The sequence below is a fragment of the Humulus lupulus genome, chromosome 6, assembly GCF_963169125.1.
Source record: "Humulus lupulus chromosome 6, drHumLupu1.1, whole genome shotgun sequence".
NCBI lineage: Eukaryota > Viridiplantae > Streptophyta > Magnoliopsida > Rosales > Cannabaceae > Humulus > Humulus lupulus.
The window spans coordinates 2381582-2403975 of NC_084798.1; the positions used below are offsets into that span (position 1 = coordinate 2381582).

Below are 22394 nucleotides of genomic sequence, written 5' to 3' on the forward strand. Positions count from 1 at the left end.
TTTTGGAGTGATATTAGTCATTCCAATACAAATAAATGTTTGAAGAAAATATAGTCCACAATAAAAGAGTAATCTTAGAAAGGGTATATATCCACCTTGTTACAAACTCAGTAGATAAATTTTGTTTAATCATTTATGATGATAAGTTGTAAGTCATTCAACTAATTTTGATCTATTATTTTTAATTCAATCTATTTATGCTATTTATTTTGGTTTCAACACAGCCTTTATATTAATTCATCAAATACATGTTATTAAAACATCATTTTTGATTGAAGATTTTGATGAGGTGGCATAACGTTTTGTTGTACTTTGTAATATACATAAGAGTGTTGATATTTGACATTTTAAAGTGTTCAACAGCATAAAAGGTGACACCCTATCACTACTACAAAAACATGTTTTTAGGACATTTTTTTAGGGTACTCACCTAGATGCAAGCCCTAAAAATAGTTCTTGGACTTTTTAAGGCTCGTGTTGCGAGTCCTAAAAGTTTGAATTTTTTTTTAACAAACACCTCATAAACTTTTTAGGATACTCATTGCGAATCCTTAAAGAATTTTTTCAGGACACGCAGTGCAAGCCCTAAACTTATGTGTGTCCTAAAAGTTTTAATTTTAAAAAATCACAAATTCCCTTCGATCCCTCAAATCACTCAATAATATAAAAAAACACAAAAATCACTCAAATCACTATCTCTCTCTCCCGAAGCTCCCTCTCTCTCTCTAGCTCGTCTCTGCCAAGGCCAATGCCCGCCTTGCCGTCGCCGCCCAACGCCACGTGTCGCACCCTGAAACCCCTAACCCCCGGAGCCCAGCCCCTCACGCGCAACCTAAGGCCCTCAAACGGCTTGCCGAAGTTTCAGTGATTTTGGGTTTTCCCAAACTTTCCGACCACCTCAAGCCACCACGAGATAAATCACCACCACCATCATATTCCTTGCATCTTGGACTTCAAAACCCACTAAAGTATCAGACACAACACAACAACAAAAATCACCATTACCGGCGGAGGAGCCCGCCGGTAATACATGGTATATCCGCCGGTATTTGTTATTACCGGCGGAAATCCGCCGGTAAAGTCCCGCCATTAATAAACGGTCGGTATTATCACCATTACCGACCGTTTGACACTACCCGCCGGTATTGCACTATTACCGGCGGATTAATAGAGGCGGGCGTCCGCCGGTGTTGTGCAACGCTGACACCGTTTGACCGGATTATTACCGGCGGGTTCCGCCGGTATTAGTCCGCCGGTATCTCAAAACTAATACTAAAATAAAACAATTAATTTTATTTTATTTCTTAATAAATATACATATAATACTTATTTAAAAATAATAATATTTAACATATATTATAATTAATAACACAATTAATATTCATCTAACAAAACTAACATTTTAATTAATCATAAAATTAACATAAGAAAATACAAATTGTCTCATTTTAATTACATATAAAGTAATTATAACATAAACATAATAAAATTTCAATTGTCTTAATATAATTAAAAAACGTAATCTAATTATTATTGTTTTGATCTGGCCAACTTGGTGTAAAATACTCATTAAGATCAATATCTTGATCACTAGTATTAGGGCGCGGCAATGGTGGTGAAGCAAACTGTGGTGCTTGTGTAGAGTGATGCTGCGAAGATGGTCTAAATTGTCGAGCATGTGGTCGCGGCGAGGGAGACTGATGCAAAAAACTCTCAAACTGACCATACCTCTGCTGCTGCGACGGACTCACAAATTGACCATACATCTGCTGTGGATGCTGCTGCTGCGATGAATCCCCGAAGTCACGACGCCTAGGATGTGACGTCTGAGATCCGGTAGCGACGTCGGGGTAATATAAAGGAGGGGACTGGGAGGAACGTCCGTACGTGTTTGGATAATTCTGTTGAGGTGGATACACATGTTGTTGTTGTTGTTGTGGCATCGACCAAGGAGGTGGACTTTGAGAAGATATACCACCTTCAGGTTGTGATGGTAAATATCGTTGGAGAAGGCTTTCAAACCGCGACTCAGTTTCTGTACTGGTATGCTGAGGATTACCAGATGGACCTTGTTGAGATTTCAACATCCGGATCTCTTCACGCATTGACTTCATCATTTCCGCCATAGTAGCCATGTCTTCCTGAGGTGTATGAACAGGTTGGGCCTGTGACTGACTTGTGGAGCTGGAAGCTGATTTTTTCCCTTTGCCTTTGCTGTAACCTACTCCTCTTTGAAAGTCAGACCTCTCCCCAAGTACTTTACTCATAATCTCGTACTGATCGATCGACGAGGATTCAGCAGCAGATCCAGTTTCAGATCCCTCCGTCGGTCCTTGAGACTGACTTTGAAGTCGTGCCCTCTCAAGCTCTTCCGTCATTTTTTCCTGTTCATAAAAAGTGTTAGAAACACATCAGTAACATAGTTTAATGAAAATAATAACACAAAAGTTTAAACTTACAAAAGTTTCTCGAGCTGTGTCGTTGACAAAAACTTTTGTCGATTTTCTCAAATGGCTATCTTTCCAAGTATCAATAACATGTTCATCAGGGTTCGCCTATACAAATTTAGAGATAGGAAGTTAGAATGTAAAATTTTGTTAAATTAAATTAATATTTTTACTTACAAATTGGTGACGCTTAGCTGCCATCGATTTTGTGCCTTGCGTCGATGTATACTTCATTTCTTTTCTGTTTTTCTTGTTTTGGTTGGATCGCGCGATAAATTTTGGGCTCAAAAACAACTGAACAATATCTTTCCAACTCTCCTTGGAGCAATGGTCAGGTGGGGCAACTAAAACACTCTGCAAATCTTCCGGATTAGAGTAATATTTTTTGAAGTGAGTATGTCTGATGTTCTTTCTCTCAGAATATCTTTTGCGCATCTCTGTGTAGATAGTTTTCATAACTCTCCCGGGTTCTGGATGACCATCAACATTATAAAAATACTACATTAAAAATAACATGTTAGTTTAGTTTGTAAATGATTTCTACATTAAAAATTATACCACAAGAGTTGTTCTAAATTTGTACCTTTATCCTATGTACGACTTGTTCCTTAAATTGTTGAGGTATATCAGCGAAATCCAAGTAATGTCCTGGCAACAACAAAGTGACTTGGAGGCCTATCTCGCGGACAAAAGCTTGGTCCTCCAAGCCAACCACTTTGTCCGTCCTAGGATCAAGCTGAAGATCTAGAGGTTTCCCGGCATTTCGCCTTCGAATTTCAAGTGGCTTCGAATTAGCCAGGCCACGACCTTTTTTTCTCGGCACTTCAGCTATCCACATTTTCAAGAATAACCAAAATTTGAAATATTAATATTATATTTAAACATTCGTAGAGCTTGACTTTCAAGCTATGAGCAAAATTTGAAAATTATTATTAACCTGACTCGCAGGAAGAGGGTACTCTACTAGGATCTGGCGGGTCTAGACCTCTACCATCTCCGCCATGAGAAGTGGCTATATCTGCTGACATTGTACTTAGGAACAAAAATGATTAGTTAGTATTAAATTGTTAGTTAGTATCAAATATCACCAATGGAAATGAACATCATGATTACAAGTCTCATATATTATATTTTAAACAATTGTCTTTATTACAAAAATATAAAAACTAAGTAGAATAATCACTATCACTTTCATCATTAATTAAATTAACATCAATCGGAGACACATGATTAACATCATCTTCACAAATATCAACTAGCAATTCATCTTCTTCATCGACTTCTTCTTCGCCTAAGTCGTCATTTATGAAATTTTCATCTAATTGATCAGCAGGTGAATTTTCTATAGTGCCAATATATGTTGCAGGTTCATGAGATTCCATAACCAACTGACCGAGATCCACGGTCAACACAAAATTTGATGAGTTTATGTCATGTACAACATCAACATCTGCATCGGCTTCATCGTCCTTGATGTCCCAAATTTGACGGTGATTGACATCCTCAACAATTTTCCAGTGTCGGCCTCTAAGTAGATCATCGAGATAGAATACTTGCTTAGCTTGGCTAGCAAGTATATAAGGCTCATCTTTGTACCATTCGCTACTGACGTTTATACTGGTGATATTATTTTCAGTGATTGTTTTCTTCTTGCTTGGATCAGTGTTAAACCATTTACACCTAAACAATGCAACTGAATATGCACCAGTGAAAGATAAGACCAGTACATCTTGAAGTGTGCCATAATAGTTAAAACCTTCAGTTCCCGCAACAGACACTCCACTATTTTGTGTGGTGCGCTTTTGATCTCGGTCATAAGCGATAAATCGAACACCGTTAACTATACAACCTTCGTAGTATGTTGCCAAGTGATCTGACCCAGATGCTAAAGCTAGCAACTCATCACCATTCTCTAAAGATCCTTGTTTGTGCAAGTCATATATCTAAATAAATTAATAAACTTATATTAGAATGATAAAAATATCATTACAATAATAAATGTTTAAAAATAATCTCAATTTTACCTTCTTATGAAACCACTGGTGAAAATTTTTCTTCTGTAAAAGATTATGATCACCATCTGGGAATTTCAGTTTGATCTCTACTAGGTGTTCGCTGTAAATTTGAATGCTTTGACTATTAGATCAAATAATTTGGAATAAACATAAATTGCACTTTAAAGGGAATAAACTTACTCTAAGTAACCCTGAATTTCAGGTGAATTGTTAATGATGAACCATTCAGCCATTTCACGAGTCGCAAGATCTAGAGGCTTGAGAGATTCCTTTGTTAGGGGACGACATTGAGATTGAAACACAGTAAGGTGTCGTGGGACATACACCTCATCTTTATTGCGATCAAGACGATTAAATTTAGTTTCAACCCCTTTGAAATACATCGAACAAAATGTCATAGCCTCATCAGCGACATAGCCTTCAGCTATTGACCCTTCAGGACGAGCTTTATTTCTCACGTAGTTCTTCAATTTTTTCATGTACCTTTCAAAAGGATACATCCATCTCATAAATACCGGTCCACCCAAAATTGCTTCTTCAGGCAAATGTAAGACCAAGTGAATCATTATATCAAAAAAAGCCGGAGGAAAGATCAACTCCATCTTGCACAATATCAGAACAAGGTCTTTTTGTGCTTCCTCCATATCTGTAACATTTATAGTCCTCGAACATAGTTGCCTGAAAAAACTACATAGTTCAGAAATGGTGGTCGATATATCTTTCGGGAGAAACTTGCGAACACCCACAGACAATAATCGTTGCATTATAACATGACAATCGTGGGATTTCAACCCAATGATATTTGTTTCATTCTCTATTACTTTTTTCTTCAAATTTGAACAAAAGCCATCTGGAAATTTCACTTTTTTAATAAATTGACAAAATTGTTGTCTCTGATCAGGAGTTAACACGTAAGAAGCATGTGGCTTCATCAACTTTCCACTCTCATCTTCATAAATCCACAATGATTCCCTTACTCCCATCTTCTTCAAATCATATCTTGCATTAGTGGTGTCCTTAGACTTATCATTGTCCAAGATTGTGCCGAGGAGACTATCACACACATTTTTTTCGACATGCATGACATCAATGTTATGTTTTAAAATGTTTGTACTCCAATAATCAAGCTCGTAGAAGATGCTTTTTTTCCTCCAATTTCTATCTTCCGCAACTCTTCTACGTTTGACACCTCCAAACTGCAAGTGTTTTCCAGGAACTTGGGGTGGAAGGTTGTTCACTTGTTCTAATATTTCCTCACAAGTAAATCGTTTCGGAGGACGTCTTCTCTCAATTTGTCCATCGAACTCAGTGTTCCTTCTCATTCGATGTGTACTGGGCAAGAATCTTCTGTGACCAACATACGATGTCTTACCGATCACTCGAATGGAAGATGTGTCTTCATTACATGTAGGACAAGCTTTGTATCCCTGACCACTCCATCCAGACAAACTACTTCGAGCTGGAAAATCATTGACTGTCCATAAAAGGGCTGCGCGCAGCTTGAACATAGTGTTGGTCGTACTATCTCTCGTAACAACTCCGTTAGACCACAACTCCTTCAACTCATCCACCAATGGTCTTAGAAATACATCTATGTCCTTACCCGGTGATTTTGGACCAGGAATAAGGATGGTCAGCATCAAATTGTTGTCTTTCATACATAACCAAGGTGGAAGATTATAGTTCGCCAACACCACAGGCCACATGCTGTATGCCAGGTTCATGTTGCCAAATGGATTAAATCCATCAGCAGCTAAGCCTAAACGAACATTCCTAGGATCACTTGCAAATCCAGGATGATTGACGTCAAAGTTCTTCCACGCCGTCCCATCCACCGGGTGTCGCATCACTCCATCATCTTTCGATTTCCCAGTGTGGTGCCATAGCATGTCCTTCGCTGTAAGCCTTGAGCTGTATAGTCTTTTCAACCGGGGTGTCAATGGAAAGTAACGCATCACCTTATGCGGCACCTTTTTTCCTTTAGTTTTTTCAAAAGTCACCCATCGACTAGTTCCACAAACTGGACATTCTTCTTTGTTTGCATGCTCTTTGTAAAATAAACAGCAATCATATTGGCACACATGAATCGACTCGTATCCCAACCCTAATTTCTTCAATCTCTTTTTAGCCTCGTAGTACGTTGATGGAATTTTATTTTCCTTCGGAAAGGAAATCTTTAACAACTTCAATAATTCATCGAATATGTTGTTAGGAATCTTCCCTCTAACTTTCAAATGTAATAGCTTAGCTAAGAAGTTAAGGGAAGAAATCCAATCACAACCAGGATACAACTCGGCTTCAATCTCCTCAAATAACTCGTCGTAATATTGACTTGCGCCACTATTGTCTACTTGCTCAGCTGTCGGTAAGAGGAAGTCCTCCACTATGGGAATCATCTCGTCAACTTCATCATCATCAACTACTTCATCAACAACATCTAGTTCCGCTTCCCCATGATAAATCCACCTCTCATAACCTTGATAAAACCCCCAATCGAATACATGTGCTTCGACAACAGGTAAAATTTCAAGCCTATTACTTATGCATCTGACACACGGACACCTAATTCTTCCATCAGAATCCTTATATTCCGAGGCCATCCTCAAAAATGATTGTAGACCATTCCAATATTCTTGACAAGCACGATTTCTCAATGTTGTCCAAGTCTTGTCAATCGCCATCTAGAGTGTTACAAGAGTCTGTGAGTTTTAGTAATGTGAAAAGGAATGGATAATAAAAAAATTTGTTATCATTTTTTAAATCTTATGCAATATTATAATATTTTATGATGTTTTATTAGAAAGTGTTATTCAAATTAAAAAAACAATTCATTCATTATTTTATTGTTAATACTTTAAACTTATCATTTCTGTGTCGATATCCCTGTAATCGATGGTTGTGGTCAACAACCATCAATCACAAGCATACCGAGACAGAAAAAATAAATTATTAATATTAACTATTTAATTAACCATTATTAATTTTTAAGATTTGTATTAAATTAAATTAAATTATTCAATTAGATTATGTTATTTAATAAAAAATAAATTATTATAAGATATGTAGTAATTTTTAAGTAATCATTATTAATTGTAAAAACTTTTATTAAATAAAATTTTCAATTTCTATATTCAAATAATTTAATAATAGTTAATATTATTAATTATGTAACATTAATTATTAAATTAAATAATTAATAATATTAACTATTTAATTAATCATTATTAATTTTTAAGATTTGTATTAAATTAAATTAAATTATTCAATTAGATTATGTTATTTACTAAAAAATAAATTATTATAAGATATGTAGTAATTTTTAAGTAATCATTATTAATTGTAAAAACTTTTATTAAATAAAATTTTCAATTTCTATATTCAAATAATTTAATAATAGTTAATATTATTAATTATGTAACATTAATTATTAAATTAAATAATTAATAATATTAACTATTTAATTAACCATTATTAATTTTTAAGATTTGTATTAAATTAAATTAAATTAAATTATTCAATTAGATTATGTTATTTAATAAAAAATAAATTATTATAAGATATGTAGTAATTTTTAAGTAATCATTATTAATTGTAAAAACTTTTATTAAATAAAATTTTCAATTTCTATAATCAATTAATTTAATAATAGTTAATATTAGATAATAATATTTAATAAATAAATTAAAATAATTTCTTATAATAATTTATTATTTATTTAATTAATCATTATTAATTTTAAAGACTTATTTAATTAAATAATATTGAATCAAAATTTTATTATTTAATTAATTAAAAAATTAATTTTTATAAGATATGTAGTAATTTTTAATTAATCATTATTAATTGTAAAAAAAATTATTACTATAAAATTTTCAATTTCTATATTAAAATAATTTAATAATATTTAATATTATTAATTAGATAACATTAAAAATTAAATTAAAAAATTAATAATATTAACTATTTAATTGACATCAATAATTTATTATTTAAAGAAAATTTTATATACCACCTTTTTCAAAATTGTGTGTTGTTAATTTCAAGAATTTTAGTTTTATTTTTTGTTCATATCAATTTTGAGTTATTTCCTACAAAATTTTAAATTATTTGTACATTATTAAAAAAGAGTTTTATTATACAAGTTAGGCTATCTCAAGTTAGGCTATCTAAATCAGAGAAAAAAAGGGCCCTTAAGCAGTTCCCACGTAACAGAACATATACCCACGTAACAGAAAAAAAAGGCTCATTTATAAATTTTAGCAATAATGTTGGTACCTCTGGCAATCCGTTTAACCCCTTTAGCAATTCCTTGGCAATTCTGAAACTTGCTGTAACCACAGTGTTTATGAATTTTCAGCTCTTAACACTAATTTGAAAATCAAACTAAAGCCCCACAAATATTCATATTTTCTTCCCGAAACAAAATCAAAAACAAATATCTCATCAAGAAAGTACCACAAGCATCAAAATTAAAGCTGTAAAATGATTCAATCACATATATTTATATATACATGACTGAGAACCCCAAAGACTGATAAAAAATGGAAAAGAAAAAAAAAATTAAAGCTATTAGTCAATACTTATACTTCTAACAGGCATTTTCAGCTTATGGGTCATAGGAACCATTTGAAACAAAGTAGCAAACTAATAAGTAATAACAATCCTGATTTCTAATATATATATATATATATTACTCACAAATAACAATTAACAAATATATATACATATAATATATTAACTTGACTTATCGGTTATTAACCCATATAATATATATTACTAAAACCAAAAAGCTAAAAACACTAACCTAGACCGTGAGTGTGAGGGAGAGCTCCTGGCTCCTACTGCTACCGGCGACTGTGCGTGGCTGCGTACGACGTGAGCCCAACCGTGAGGGGAAGAGACAAAAGAGGGTCAGGGTCGGTGGCAGCGGCTTTGTACTGCGCCGACGAGGAAGAGTCGAAGAGAATGGCAGGCCAGGGCCTCCAGGCGAAGGCGGAGGGCTGGGCAGGAGTGACGCCGGAGTGACTGAGGGTATGGAGTGAGGAGGGTAGGGCGAACGGAGTGGACGGAGGGTTGGAGAACGTCGCGCGGTGGAGTGGCGGTGCGGTGATGCGGCGACTGCGAGTCTGAGAGATGAGGAGTGAAAAAAACTAAGAGTTTTTTAACACACATCTATAATAGTATTACCGGCGTGTCTCCGCCGGTAATACATACATCACCGGCGGGGTCCGCCGGTATTACTCCGCCGGTAATACAGCATCGGCGGAGGTCCGCCGGTATTACTCCGCCGGTAATACAGCATCGGCGGAGGTCCGCCGGTATTTCACCGCCGGTCTTAAACTATTACCGGCGGGTTCCGCCGGTATTACCATAACCCGCTACCCCGGCCCGCCGCTATATCCCTTATCCCGCCGGTAAAATGGTCGCCGGTATTAAATTTGAAAAGTCAGTTACGGGTATTTTGTATTAGCGGCGGACCCAGTACTCCGCCGCTAATATACTGCACATTACCGGCGGAGTTAGTCCGCCGGTAATAATTCCGCCTCTAAAATCTATATTTCTTGTAGTGCAATGACCACCGTAGAGTGGTGGCGCTGCCACTTACTCTGGCCATTTTTTTAAGGCTCGCAATGCGAGTCCTAAAAAATCTTAGTTTTTAAGATTCTTAAATAGAGGACTCGTGCCCCGCGAGTCCTAAAAAATCTTTTTTGTAGTAATATATAATTAGTTAGTGATACTCCATAATAATTATTAAATTAAAATGTGTGAGAACCGATAAATAATTTCACCAATAGCGATATAGAATCTTATAGCAACTATGAAATAAAAGAGAAAAGCATTTAAATAGCAATATAATTATGGTGCCTGGTTTTTTAATTGCAGGACACAATGAAAATAAGAAAAACAATGACAAAATATTTGAATCCATGAAAATGACACACTGCATACTAATAGCTTAAAGTTAATTTACATATAAAAAATCTTAGATATAACAATCTTATACAAATACAAAATTTGTAACTAATTTAAAATTTTAGTACATAATATTCCGCAAAATAATCATTTGTGATCATCAGTTTTTAAGTAACATGCATGAAAATACATGCACATATCAATACTTGTTGGCATGGTCTCTATCAAAAGGCTTAAGCAAAGCATAAGTGACAGCCATGGCCAGCCACCCTCCAACCACAACTCTCACCGCCGACACCTTGGGCCGTGACGACCCACCAAACTGGGCGCCAGCCCAACCAAACACGGCGAGCGCCAAAGTGGCCACCGCCACAATCACCATAACGCTCGTGGCATGGTCGGCAACCAACGCAGCCGGTATCAACGGAACAACCGATCCACTCAAAAACGCCAGAGCTGACGCTGCTGCTGCCTTGTGCGGATTCGGCAACACAACTGGCAGAGCACTCTCTTCTGCAATCACTGGTAACTTTCCTGGAGTAGATGATTCAGAATTCTCCGGAGATGTGAGCTTGTTTTCGAGATAAAGCTTCTCCTCAATGTCTCGTTGAGTCGAAACAGAAACGAACTCGCCCACCGCCATGCTACAAGCGCCTGCAAAAGCCCCAGCAAGTCCGGCCAGAGCCATGGACCAACGGTCTTGTTTCGCCGCGCCAACGCCGAGCAGTAGAGAGGTTGTTGAGAGCAACCCATCGTTGGCTCCGAGAACGGCTGCTCGGAGCCACTGAGCGCGTTCCAGGACTTCCTCAGTTGACGTCGTTTGAGTAGCTTTGGGAGTTTCATCTGCTGTGGTTGGTTGTTCACAACGTATTTGTTCTAATGTCTGAGAAGCCATGGAGAAGAAAAGGATAATAGAAGTAGTTTTGTTAAGTTAGTGAGGTTGTGGAGAGGGAGTGTGTTTGTTCCATAGATTTGCACATGGAGTAGTTTATATATTGAGAATTGCTAATGGCACAACATCACAATGTGTCCTTTAGTGCAATCTAATATTTGGTGAGATATCGCTAACCAATCATAATGTGCTATTTTTTGTGTAGTTGTACACCTTAAAATACAAAATAACAACACTCTTATATATTAGAGAATTGCTAAGGGGCACTATTGGTGCCCAACACTACAAGGTGGTGACATACTGCCATTGATGCAATCCAATATCGGATCCCACTTATTTGAATTTAATAAATATTATGAGCTATCGCTAACCAATTATAAGATGTCATCTCATGGTGTTGGATACCCAAATAACAATACTAACAATACTCTATATATTAAAGATTAAAGATTCCCACTCTAATATTATGTTATTAATGGTTCTTAGCTTTGGAACTCAAAACAATTATATTCTACCAATGATTGTTTTCTGAGAGGTTACAAACTTAGGAATCCTCTAATAACATGTTTGAATTAGATCATATATTATATAATATCGTGTTTATATATATATATATATATATATATATATATATATACCAAAAGAGAAGTCATGAGGATCCCAGTATGTATGCATGTTTGCTAAAACGACAACTATATCTCTGTTTGTGTATTTGTCCCATTTTGTTTGGTTGAGAATATTATAGACCAAACCAATATTATATTCATACTCATATGTGTCTCTCACCAAAATATCTTATTCATAATTAGGCTTGTTTTTTTTGTTAAGTATGATTTAATTATGATATATAGTAAAGGAATTTTGAATAGGTCATGAAGTGATAAGGTTGACTAATATATCTTATTTGTCTTCGAGAAAATTCTTTGATCAATTCTTTACTTTTTCTAATCTGTACATAAGAGAAGTTATAATTTCGTGCCCAATACACGTATTATAATTTCATTATTATTCTTTGATTATTGTCTTACAATCCAGATTTTGGAAACCAAGAGATATATACGTTACAACAACAATTACAAATAATATTTAAATATTTGATCTTTGCTCTCCAATTTTGATAACACATTCTTTTGCACAACTCATCCAAATATATTTAACACCATATAGGGAGACAATAAATATAACTCAATATAGGGCACACAATAGATAGCATAGGATAGTGATGCACCCGGCGCAGGAAATTGGCGGGGAGTGTTCCCCGTCTCCGTCCCTATTTATATTTTTAATTCTCGTCTCCACTTTATCCCCGCTTATTCCCTGTTGGGGGCGGGGTGGGGAATCCTCTATTGGGGTTGGGAATTCTCACGGAAAACCCATTTATTTAAAAAAATAAATTTTAAAATAAAAGTCATAAATTATATATAAATAAAAATATTTAACAATATTTATTATTTAAAATATTAAACATTATCCTAAATAAAATTTAAAATATTAAAAAGTTACTACTATACTACAATAGCACATAAAAAAATATATAAAATACATATAAAATGTTACAAAAATATATAAAAATTTAAACGGCTCCTGTCGAGGCGGAGAGTGCTATCTTCATCCCCGCCTCATTTAACATTCGGGGATTGAAAATTATCCCCGTTCCTGTCCCGTTCCCCGTTTAGACAGAGATTCCCCGCCCCATTAGGGGTGGGTCCTAGAGGGACCTCGTCCCCATGGAGAATTTGTGCATCCCTAGTATAGGAAATTCCTACAGCAGGGGCTTCATAAAGAGAGCCTTACTGATGGAGCTCTTTTGTGTTATCGATACGTAAACAATTTTTTTTAATAACTGTGTATATTATAGTTATTTAGAGCATCTTACAAATTTTCAAAAAATTCTAAATAATTTACAATGTCGAAAAACTAGTTTCAAAATAGGTTGTTGCACGCGTGACTAATATGTCATCATTTATTTAATTATTGTTGGTATTTTAAATATATTTTTATTGGTGTTTCTAACTAAAAATTAATATAAAAATATATTTTTCAACAAAATTATTAGTTGGACCAATCAAGTCCTAGTAAGAGCAACCTCATTGCAAGAGTCACTAGTTGCTAAAAATTAAAGTGGGTTCCAATATTATGAGTATTGTTATTTGACATCTTAAGTTATCCAACATCACATGAGTTGACACCCCATGATTAGTTAGTGATATCACATAATACTTATTAAATTCAAATAAGTGGGACCCAATATTAGATTGCACCAATAACTATATGTCACATTCTTATAGTATTGGACATCAGTAGTGCCCCTTAGCAATTCTCCAATATTATTGTTATAATTTTTTATATTAATTAAAGAGATATGAAAAATATTGACAAGGATGACACTACTAGGCAACGATGTCTTTTTTTTTTTTTTTTTTGGTTTGAAAAAAAAAACTAATAAGTTATTATATATTGTGTACTTTTTAGAATTGCTCTGAGCAACTTCAATGGTGGCTATCCCATTAGTGGCTTAACATCCCAAAATCATCCAAAAATATAATTTTTTATTTTCTCTCTTATCCATATTATTTTTGGCAACTTTTTTCATAAAAATACTCCAATGTTAAGCCACCCCAAAAGTTACATTAATATATATATATATATATATATATATAATACAACCAAAACAAGAAAACCACCGCTGCCTAACCGATGCAACAGTGTTTAAATATTAAAGCTCTCCAGTGCTTCAAAAAAGAACAAGCCACGGTGATTGTCAAAAAATGGTCAATGGTTACCTAATAAGCCACGCCATTGTGGCTGCTCTAAGAGACACTTACAAATTAGGTAGTGACAAATCACACATTTTCAACTTTTGGGTATTTTTTTCATCAAAATTAAAAATTGGGTACATATGAGTAACAACTTATACATATATCTCATTTAGGATAGGATATATCAATCTCATACAATTACAAAAATTTGTAAATAATTATCTTAATACATAATATACGTAAAAAGGTAATTTGTGACCACCAGAGCTTTCACGTTCAATACTTGTTGCCATGGTCTCTATCAAAAGGCTTAAGCAAAGCATAAGTGACAGCCATGGCCAGCCACCCTCCAACCACAACTCTCACCGCCGACACCTTAGGCCGTGACGACCCACCAAACTGGGCGCTAGCCCAACCAAACACGGCGAGCGCCAAAGTGGCCACCGCCACAATCACCATAACGCTCGTGGCATGGTCGGCAACCAACGCAGCCGGTATCAACGGAACAACCGATCCACTCAAAAACGCCAGAGCTGACGCTGCTGCTGCCTTGTGCGGATTCGGCAACACAACCGGCAGAGCTATTTCTTCTGTAACCACTGGTGTCTTTCCCGGAGAAGATGATTTAGAATTCTCCGGAAATGTGGGCTTGTTTTCGAGAAGTAGCTTCTCCTCAATGTCTCGTTGAGTCGAAACGGAGACGAACTCACCTACAGCCATGCTACAAGCCCCTGCGAAAGCCCCAGCGAGTCCGGCCAGAGCCATGGACCAACGGTCATCCTTCGCCGCGCCAACACCGAGCAGTAGAGAGGTTGTTGAGAGCAACCCATCGTTGGCTCCGAGAACGGCAGCTCGGAGCCACTGAGCGCGTTCCACGACTTCCTCAATCGACGTCGTTTGAGTAGCTTTTGGAGTTTTGTCTGCCGTGGCTGGTTGCTCACAACGTATTTGTTCTAATGTCTGAGAAGCCATGGAAAGAGTTAAGGGAGAGTATTTGTTCTATGTATGATTGTTTTCTGTGTATGAATTAACTTGACCAAGATATAGCTCATATATATATAGGAGAGGCAACAATCTAGAATGCTCAGAACTAAGATCCTCTTACATGACTCATATGGCTATATATATATATATTATATAGATATATACGTATAGAAATAAAAACAAGTACAGTAGTAGTATAGGTACTAAAAACTATAAAATATCGTACATACCAAAATAAAAGTCAGAGGACATGCCCCCAGGTTGTATATATTTGCCTAAAACGACAAACTGATCTCTGATTGTGGTTAAGAAATAGATTTTATGGCTTTATATATTTTTTTTTTTTGACAACAAATTATTTTTTGAACCTTATGTTTTGTAAAATAGTTAAAATAGAACCCTAAACTCGATTTTAGTCCATGTTTTCTCAACTAAAATCACAAATAATTTACCAAACTAACAATTCAGAACAAAAATAAAATCATTCTGCTTAAAAATTGTGTTGTTATATTCAATTTTTTTCTATTAAAATTGAGTTTAAGGTTCTATTTTAATAATTTTACAAAACATAGGGTCCAAAAAATAATTTGTTAAAACACAAAATCCAAACAAGTAATGAGATAAAATACAGCGTCAAAAAAAAATATAAATTATTATTTTATTTATATATATTATAGATTAGACTTTTTTTTATTCATATATTTTCAAAGTTTGCCTTTTATGTTCATTTTACTTCTTTAATATCACAATTTGAGAAAGAAATGTTAATCTATGTTGCACTACATTCTCTAACAAAATCTACTTCTATAAAAAGGGTCATTTAGGACTCTTCATGGGACATGAAAGAATTTTCACATCCCCACTTTAAGGGAGATGAAAGTGGACACTTTTGCGGTGGAGGATGGGTTTTATAGACGTAGGCTTGACAAATGTGTCTTCACAAGTGGACTTCATGAATTTAGGATTCAGGATGGGTTTCTCGAATAAGACATAGTTATATAAGTCATTAATTTAAAAAGTATATTATTTTATTTTTGTTAGGATAATTAAGATATTTTCTATTAATTTGTTGGGATCCCAAGAAAATGCATGATTTTTTGTAAAGATAAGTTGTTTTAATAATGTTTATTTAGTGAAATACAACCTTTATGGGGACTAAGTAATTTATTAGTTTGAAAATCCGTATGTTATATTTGGTACCATGTATTTTAATTTTTAATCATATTTAAAAATATTTTAACTAAAATTGAGTTTATGATATTATTTTGATTTATTTTGCAAACTATAAGGTCGATTTTTTATTTTAAAAACAGTGTAAAAGTAATTTTGCAAAATAAATCTATCAAAAATAAAATCATTTTGAAAAGCTATGTCATATTAGAACAAAAAAAATTGATATTAGTACAATATTGTTTAATTAATGTTATTTTTTAATTTAACAAATATATTTTAATTCGATGAAAGAGTTTTAATTAAATAAATTAGGATAATTTTGATTATAATCAAAAATATTTTTACTAAAATTAGTGGATTTGCACTATCTTGATTTAATTTTAGTATACAAGGTTTTAAAATAGTATTAATTAAACAAATAAGATTAGTGTTAATACAAACATTATTACACTAAAATAGTATTAATTAAAGTTACTATTTAAGTTAATGTATTTTTTATATATAAAACGGCTTTAGTGAAATATGAATATGGATACATTAAAATTAATGTTTGATAAGATTTCTTGTAAATTTATTATGTGTAAACAAAGTGTGTGATTTCTATATTAATTTTTTTTTAAAAAAGGATCAAATAAATAGATTAAGAAGTAACAAAAAAATAAAATAAATCGGCAACTGATCAAGCCAAAAAAAAAGAAAGACTCAAAAAATTATTATTCTCTTTTTTTAAATTCAAATATATAAACATAAAAAAGGAAACTTAGTACTTAAACCTATATCTATAAAGATTTTCTCTGCCTCTTACTACATTTAAGATTGGGATAAAAGATCAAAACTTTTTTATAGAGTAGACTGAATAATTTTTTTCCTAGATTTGTTTAGATGCAAGCAAGTTTGTTCTTCATAGAATTCCTGTTTCAAATTTGTGAAGATCCCTCCATGTCTAATGCTTCCTAAGCCAAAGAATGAAGATGATGATATTGGTATCGTCTTCATCATCCATTCTTTAGTCTCTCCTACAAAAAAGGAACCGAAGAGTTTTACAATTTGATACTGAAATTATTGATCAGCACGAGACTTTGGTTGCCTTGTGATTTTGAACAAACCACAAAAAAGCTCGTTTATTCTCAACCATTTTTCTCGCCAGAAACTCCACCTTAATTTTTCACGGCGCAGGGAAGAAAACTATTAGGGTTGGTAAAGGACTAGGTCCTAAGGCACATGTTGCTTCAGTGAAAAACAAAGTTTTGAGTATGACTATAAATTAATTTAAACTCAAAATCCTATGTCATATATTTATGTTGCCCTTATAATTTGTTGTAGTGATAAATGATTAAAATAAAATAAGATTGTTGAAAATATTAGTTTAGAGACTATTTATTTTTAATTTTTTTTATCTGACACTCTTATCCAAGCAATGTGGGACTTATCACCTAAAAAATTAAAAACATCCACCATGGTAATAGCAAAATTTATACTTTGGTAAGTTCAGACCTCTAAATTTGATTTTCTCTCTATATTTTTGTTTTGACCTTCGTTATATTTATCAATTACGTATCATTGCTTGCTCATCAATTTATTTATTTTTAAACAACACAAAATTTAGGATTTTCCTCATTTTCTCCTTGCATATATATTCTTGAATAAAATGGAATTAGTTGAGGAAAAAGAAATTATATAATTTAATTTATATATATGTATATTCTGAGCACTAACTTGGAAGATATTGCAATCTTTAAACAATAGAATATATATGTACGTTTAGCCTAAAAATAGGTCATGCTAGTAATATATATAAAAGATTTTTTAATAGTTGATACCGCATGATAATTTTTATTTTTTTTTGACATAATTAATATTATTTCTAATCAACCAGAGATACTAATTATATTGAAAAATAATTATGTTTTCATAATAAATAAATATTTTTTATCAGGTATTTAAAAAATTTTAAAAAATTAAAATTTATTTTTAAAAATATTAATTAACAACTATAAATATGAATTATTGATTTTTATCTAATATTTAATATTAAACCAAATATATATAATTTTAATATTACACCATATATATAACAAACCTAATTATAATTAAGATGTATCGATCTTACAAAATATTCTATATAATTTAAAACCTCAAAAGATAACATTCCAAAAATTAAAGAATATGCATCAAAATACATGCATATATATATATATATATAAATATATCAATACTTGTTGCCATGGTCTCTATCAAAAGGCTTAAGCAAAGCATAAGTGACAGCCATGGCCAGCCACCCTCCAACCACAACTCTCACCGCCGACGCCTTAGGCCGTGAAGATCCACCAAACTGAGCACCACCCCAACCAAAAACAGCGAGCGCCAACGTGGCCACCACCACAATCACTATAACACTCGTGGCATGGTCGGCAACCAACGCAGCCGGTATCAACGGAACAACCGATCCACTCAAAAACGCCAGAGCTGACGCTGCTGCTGCCTTGTGCGGATTCGGCAACACAACTGGCAGAGCACTTTCTTCTGCAATCACTGGTGTCTTTCCCGGAGTAGATGACTTAGAAATCTCCGGAAATGTGGGCTTGTTTTCGAGAAAAAGCTTCTCCTCGATGTCTCGTTGAGTCGAAACGGAGACGAACTCGCCTACCGCCATGCTACAAGCGCCTGCGAAAGCTCCAGCAAGCCCGGCCAGAGCCATGGACCAACGGTCATCCTTCGCCGCGCCAACGCCGAGCAGTAGAGAGGTTGTTGAGAGCAACCCATCGTTGGCTCCCAGAACGGCTGCTCGGAGCCACTGAGCGCGTTCCACCACTTCCTCAGTCGACGTCGTTTGAGCTGCTTTGGGAGTTTTGTCAGCCGTGGTTGGTTGCTCACAACATATTTGTTCTAATGCCTGAGAAGCCATGGAAGAGAAATTAATTAAGGAGAGTAATTATAGTTTTTTCAAGTTGATTAGGTTGTGGAGAGGGATTGGTTTTTATATTAAAGACTGAAGATTGGCCATGCACACACTCTAATTTTATGTTTATTATTGGTTCTTCATTTTGGAACTAATGTATAGGAGTAAGATTCTCTAACATGACTCATATGGCTATATATATTATATATATATACATATATGAGTAAAAAAAAAATAAGTGTTTGGTACTAAAAACAATAGTATATTATATAAACCAAAATAAAAGTTGAGGATCCATGGATATATATATGCATATATGCCTAAAACGACAACGTACTGATCTCTCTTTGTGTATTGAGCAAACTAATTCATTTTTGATATATATGATATTATACTAGATATCCTATCCATGATAAGACTTGTTTTAAGTTCAATACGATTTAAGTGTGTTTCACTTTTTTGTTCATTTTACTATTTTAACATTACTATTTGACAAAAAATTGTTTTATTAGTAGCCATTCTTTTTCATTATTAGTTTCCTTCCTTAATTTAATTATATAATTAAAACAAAAAAAGAATTCTATATGCTATATAGTCAATAATTGATAAGGTTGACTATCTTATTCGTTTTCAACAACATTCTTAGTAGTTTTTTTTTGCTAGCTAGTATAGTAGATGGTATATTTTCGTGATTAAATATAATTTGATTATTTTCTTTTAAATCCAGATTCTTATTAAATTCCAAGTGATATAATATACAACAAAATCAAGTATATTTTAGAAAAAATCTACATTTTGTGTGGTATGGATATTAGTTCCAACCCGGGCATCTAAATTAACAAATTTATTTCAAGAGAATTGATAAAGTCAACACAATAAATGAAACTCTTAAAATAAGAGAATCATCAAGGGGCATTATATTTGCATGTATCCATTATTAAAAATTAATATATATTATTGTTTATCGAGTTTTTCAGAAACTACAATAATAAAATATAAGAGAGATTAAAGAGAAATGATTTAGAAATCGTGAGCAAGATTTTTACGTGGTTGGGATATTAATAAGCCTTAGTCCACGAGACAGTTGTATTAGAGCTTAGAGAATCTATAACAATGGAGTTTTCTCTTAGTTTCAGCAGGGTAATTGTATACACGCTCTCGAGAGATCCCTTCTCCAGTGCACTATTACATGTATTTATAGGTTCACAGGTGCACTGGGCGTGGACCGGGTTGACCTGGGCCCAATAAAGGTGTAAATACAGTTGATTTCTCTACCGGAAGCCCAATACAAAAGAATTAAAAGATAAAAGAAAAACATTAACTTGAGCCCATTGGGGCAGCCCAAACCATATCTATCATTCGACAAATTGGAACTTTTGGTCTGGGCATCTCGAGTTACGAGGCAGATTCAGGGGACAAGATCGGTCAGAGCAGTGGCGGCACAAGTCTGAACCAGCGGCGTACAATCCCGAGGTGACCTTTTCCGCAGGTGAAACGTGGGGACAACTCCCACGCTTCACGGGGCGACGTCAGGGTCACGGATGCTTTACCCTGCAAATCTTGGGGACCTAACCCTGGTTCGTTTACCTATGTCCCTCTCCATTTACCATAAGCCTGGATCATCCACCAGGAGCCCGGATTGTTTACCAAGCTTTGGGACCGTTCGTATCGATCCTGACTGTTACCCCCAACTAGTTATACTGTCTCCCGGACAATACTTCCCGAACGCCTTCCGGGCCTCGCCTAGAATTGGGTTGTCGATATCCATTACTCCTTGCCAAGCAGGCCTAGACTAGGCCCAACCTCAATTGGGCGGCTAGTGGGCCTGGATCGCGGTCTCGGGCCCACGACAGGAAACAAGGATAACATTTACCCCCCAAGCCTTCATCTGGGTCTGCGCGGTGGAGGCTTGCTTTGGTTCCAGATACTCCCCGCTATCTCCCCAGTTCCTTCTTAGAATAGTTGGTCCGCGGCAAGGGGCCTCGCGTGTCAGGCGGTTGCGGAGCCCGGACCGTTTACCAAGATCCAGGTTCGTTTACTGATGTCCTGGTTCATGACGAGGGGTACACGTGTCACCTAGCAACTGCTGCATCGAAGGCACTTGACCCTGAAAGGTCATCAACCACCTCAAGGGTCGCTTGGCCTAGGTTATTGCGTCAGCTCGGATCTCGAAGCGTCCCATCCGCATGGGTGCTTTCCATTAATGCTTCTGCGCTAAGGTGGACCGTAGGATGGGGCGACTCTGAAGTGCCTCATCTTCTGGGACGTTGGATCGAGGTGGAGCGGTTCCAGCGCTCATTAATGCCCCTGCACGATCCTGGACCGTCCGATGGGGGGTCGATCCCATTCGTTGGATAAAAAAACAGCACTTGGGTTCTTATAAATACCCCTCAGGCTTTCATTTGAACCCTTTACACTCTCGAGCCAGTCTAAGAACTCGAAGGATTTGTTTATGTCCGAGCTTGCTGACGATATCTTCCACCATCTGCTCATTCTGCGTTGTCGCCTTTTTCCAACGGTTCCGGCATCTGCACCCTGCCCAAGCATACGTCATCAGCCTGCCCTCTAGACGAGTTTCTGAACCGTCTTCATCAGTTCAAGAATGAGATTCTGCCGTCTTTATCGCCGAACAACCACCATTTTTTGCGACCAGCAACTCATAGTAAGTTCCTCTGCCTTTTGCCTATATAGATATACAAACGTAGATTTCCTGGTCCGGGCCGCTCTGGGCCCTTCCGGGTCCGGATGCTTCCCGGATAAGTGATGATGGACCGACTTAGGAGTATCCTACTTTTCGTTCCCGATTGGAGCCTTGTGGATCCCTGGTGAACTTGAACCTGACCCGGAGGGGACTCCTTCAAGCAGTTCATAGGAGAGCCCCCGTACCTTAACCAACTTTCTTGGGTTTTGGTACAGACTGCTTGGTTTGTTTCTGTTTTGCTCCCAGATCACCAGCCATGACATTGGGCGTCACTCTTCATTCGGAGGAGGAAGTCAACAAGGCCCCCGTCCTTCTTACCGGGTCCAGGACCCCTAAAGGCAACAGATGGGAGATGGATGTGGTACCAAACTTGTTCCGGAACTACCGGATGTTGTACGCCTTGGAAAAGCGCTTGGGCGTAGAGTCAACTCCCGGACTCTTCCATAACTTCCTGGCTAGGAAAGAGGATAGGGCTCGCACCTCCGTGAATGGGTTTGGGGTCTGGAGCGTAGGCCATATTAGTGCGGGAGCTACACTCCTGTTTCATGACTATTTCGTGCGGTTCCTGGCATTCGTGGGGATCGCGCCTTTCCAGCTTCTACCCCAAGCTT

General features: G+C 35.6%; 4 protein-coding genes across 4 annotated transcripts; all 4 read right to left on the reverse strand.

The window, feature by feature from the left end:
• Window positions 1-1523: 1523 nt before the first annotated feature.
• LOC133783611 (vacuolar protein sorting-associated protein 27-like) lies at window positions 1524-2913 on the reverse strand. The gene is made up of 2 exons (XM_062223261.1): window positions 2460-2913; window positions 1524-2384 (listed from the first exon to the last, which is right to left on the reverse strand). Exon 2 carries the CDS (start codon window positions 2376-2378, stop codon window positions 1524-1526), a length of 855 nt encoding a protein of 284 aa, XP_062079245.1. The 5' UTR covers window positions 2379-2384; window positions 2460-2913.
• Window positions 2914-10574: 7661 nt separating this feature from the next.
• On the reverse strand, window positions 10575-11270 carry LOC133783612 (vacuolar iron transporter homolog 2-like). Its single transcript, XM_062223263.1, has one exon. The coding sequence runs from the start codon at window positions 11268-11270 to the stop codon at window positions 10575-10577; it is 696 nt and encodes a 231-aa protein (XP_062079247.1).
• A 3032-nt stretch (window positions 11271-14302) lies between these two features.
• Window positions 14303-15004, reverse strand: LOC133783613 (vacuolar iron transporter homolog 1-like). The gene has a single exon (XM_062223264.1). It carries the CDS (start codon window positions 14996-14998, stop codon window positions 14303-14305), a length of 696 nt encoding a protein of 231 aa, XP_062079248.1. The 5' UTR covers window positions 14999-15004.
• Window positions 15005-18392: 3388 nt separating this feature from the next.
• LOC133783614 (vacuolar iron transporter homolog 2-like) lies at window positions 18393-19088 on the reverse strand. The gene has a single exon (XM_062223265.1). It carries the CDS (start codon window positions 19086-19088, stop codon window positions 18393-18395), a length of 696 nt encoding a protein of 231 aa, XP_062079249.1.
• Window positions 19089-22394: the final 3306 nt, after the last annotated feature.

Excerpts from the sequence above, each read along its gene's own strand:
- LOC133783611 (XM_062223261.1), bottom strand. The coding sequence starts at position 2,378 with ATGACGGAAGAGCTTGAGAGGGCACGACTTCAAAGTCAGTCTCAAGGA.
- LOC133783612 (XM_062223263.1), bottom strand. The coding sequence starts at position 11,270 with ATGGCTTCTCAGACATTAGAACAAATACGTTGTGAACAACCAACCACA.
- LOC133783613 (XM_062223264.1), bottom strand. The coding sequence starts at position 14,998 with ATGGCTTCTCAGACATTAGAACAAATACGTTGTGAGCAACCAGCCACG.
- LOC133783614 (XM_062223265.1), bottom strand. The coding sequence starts at position 19,088 with ATGGCTTCTCAGGCATTAGAACAAATATGTTGTGAGCAACCAACCACG.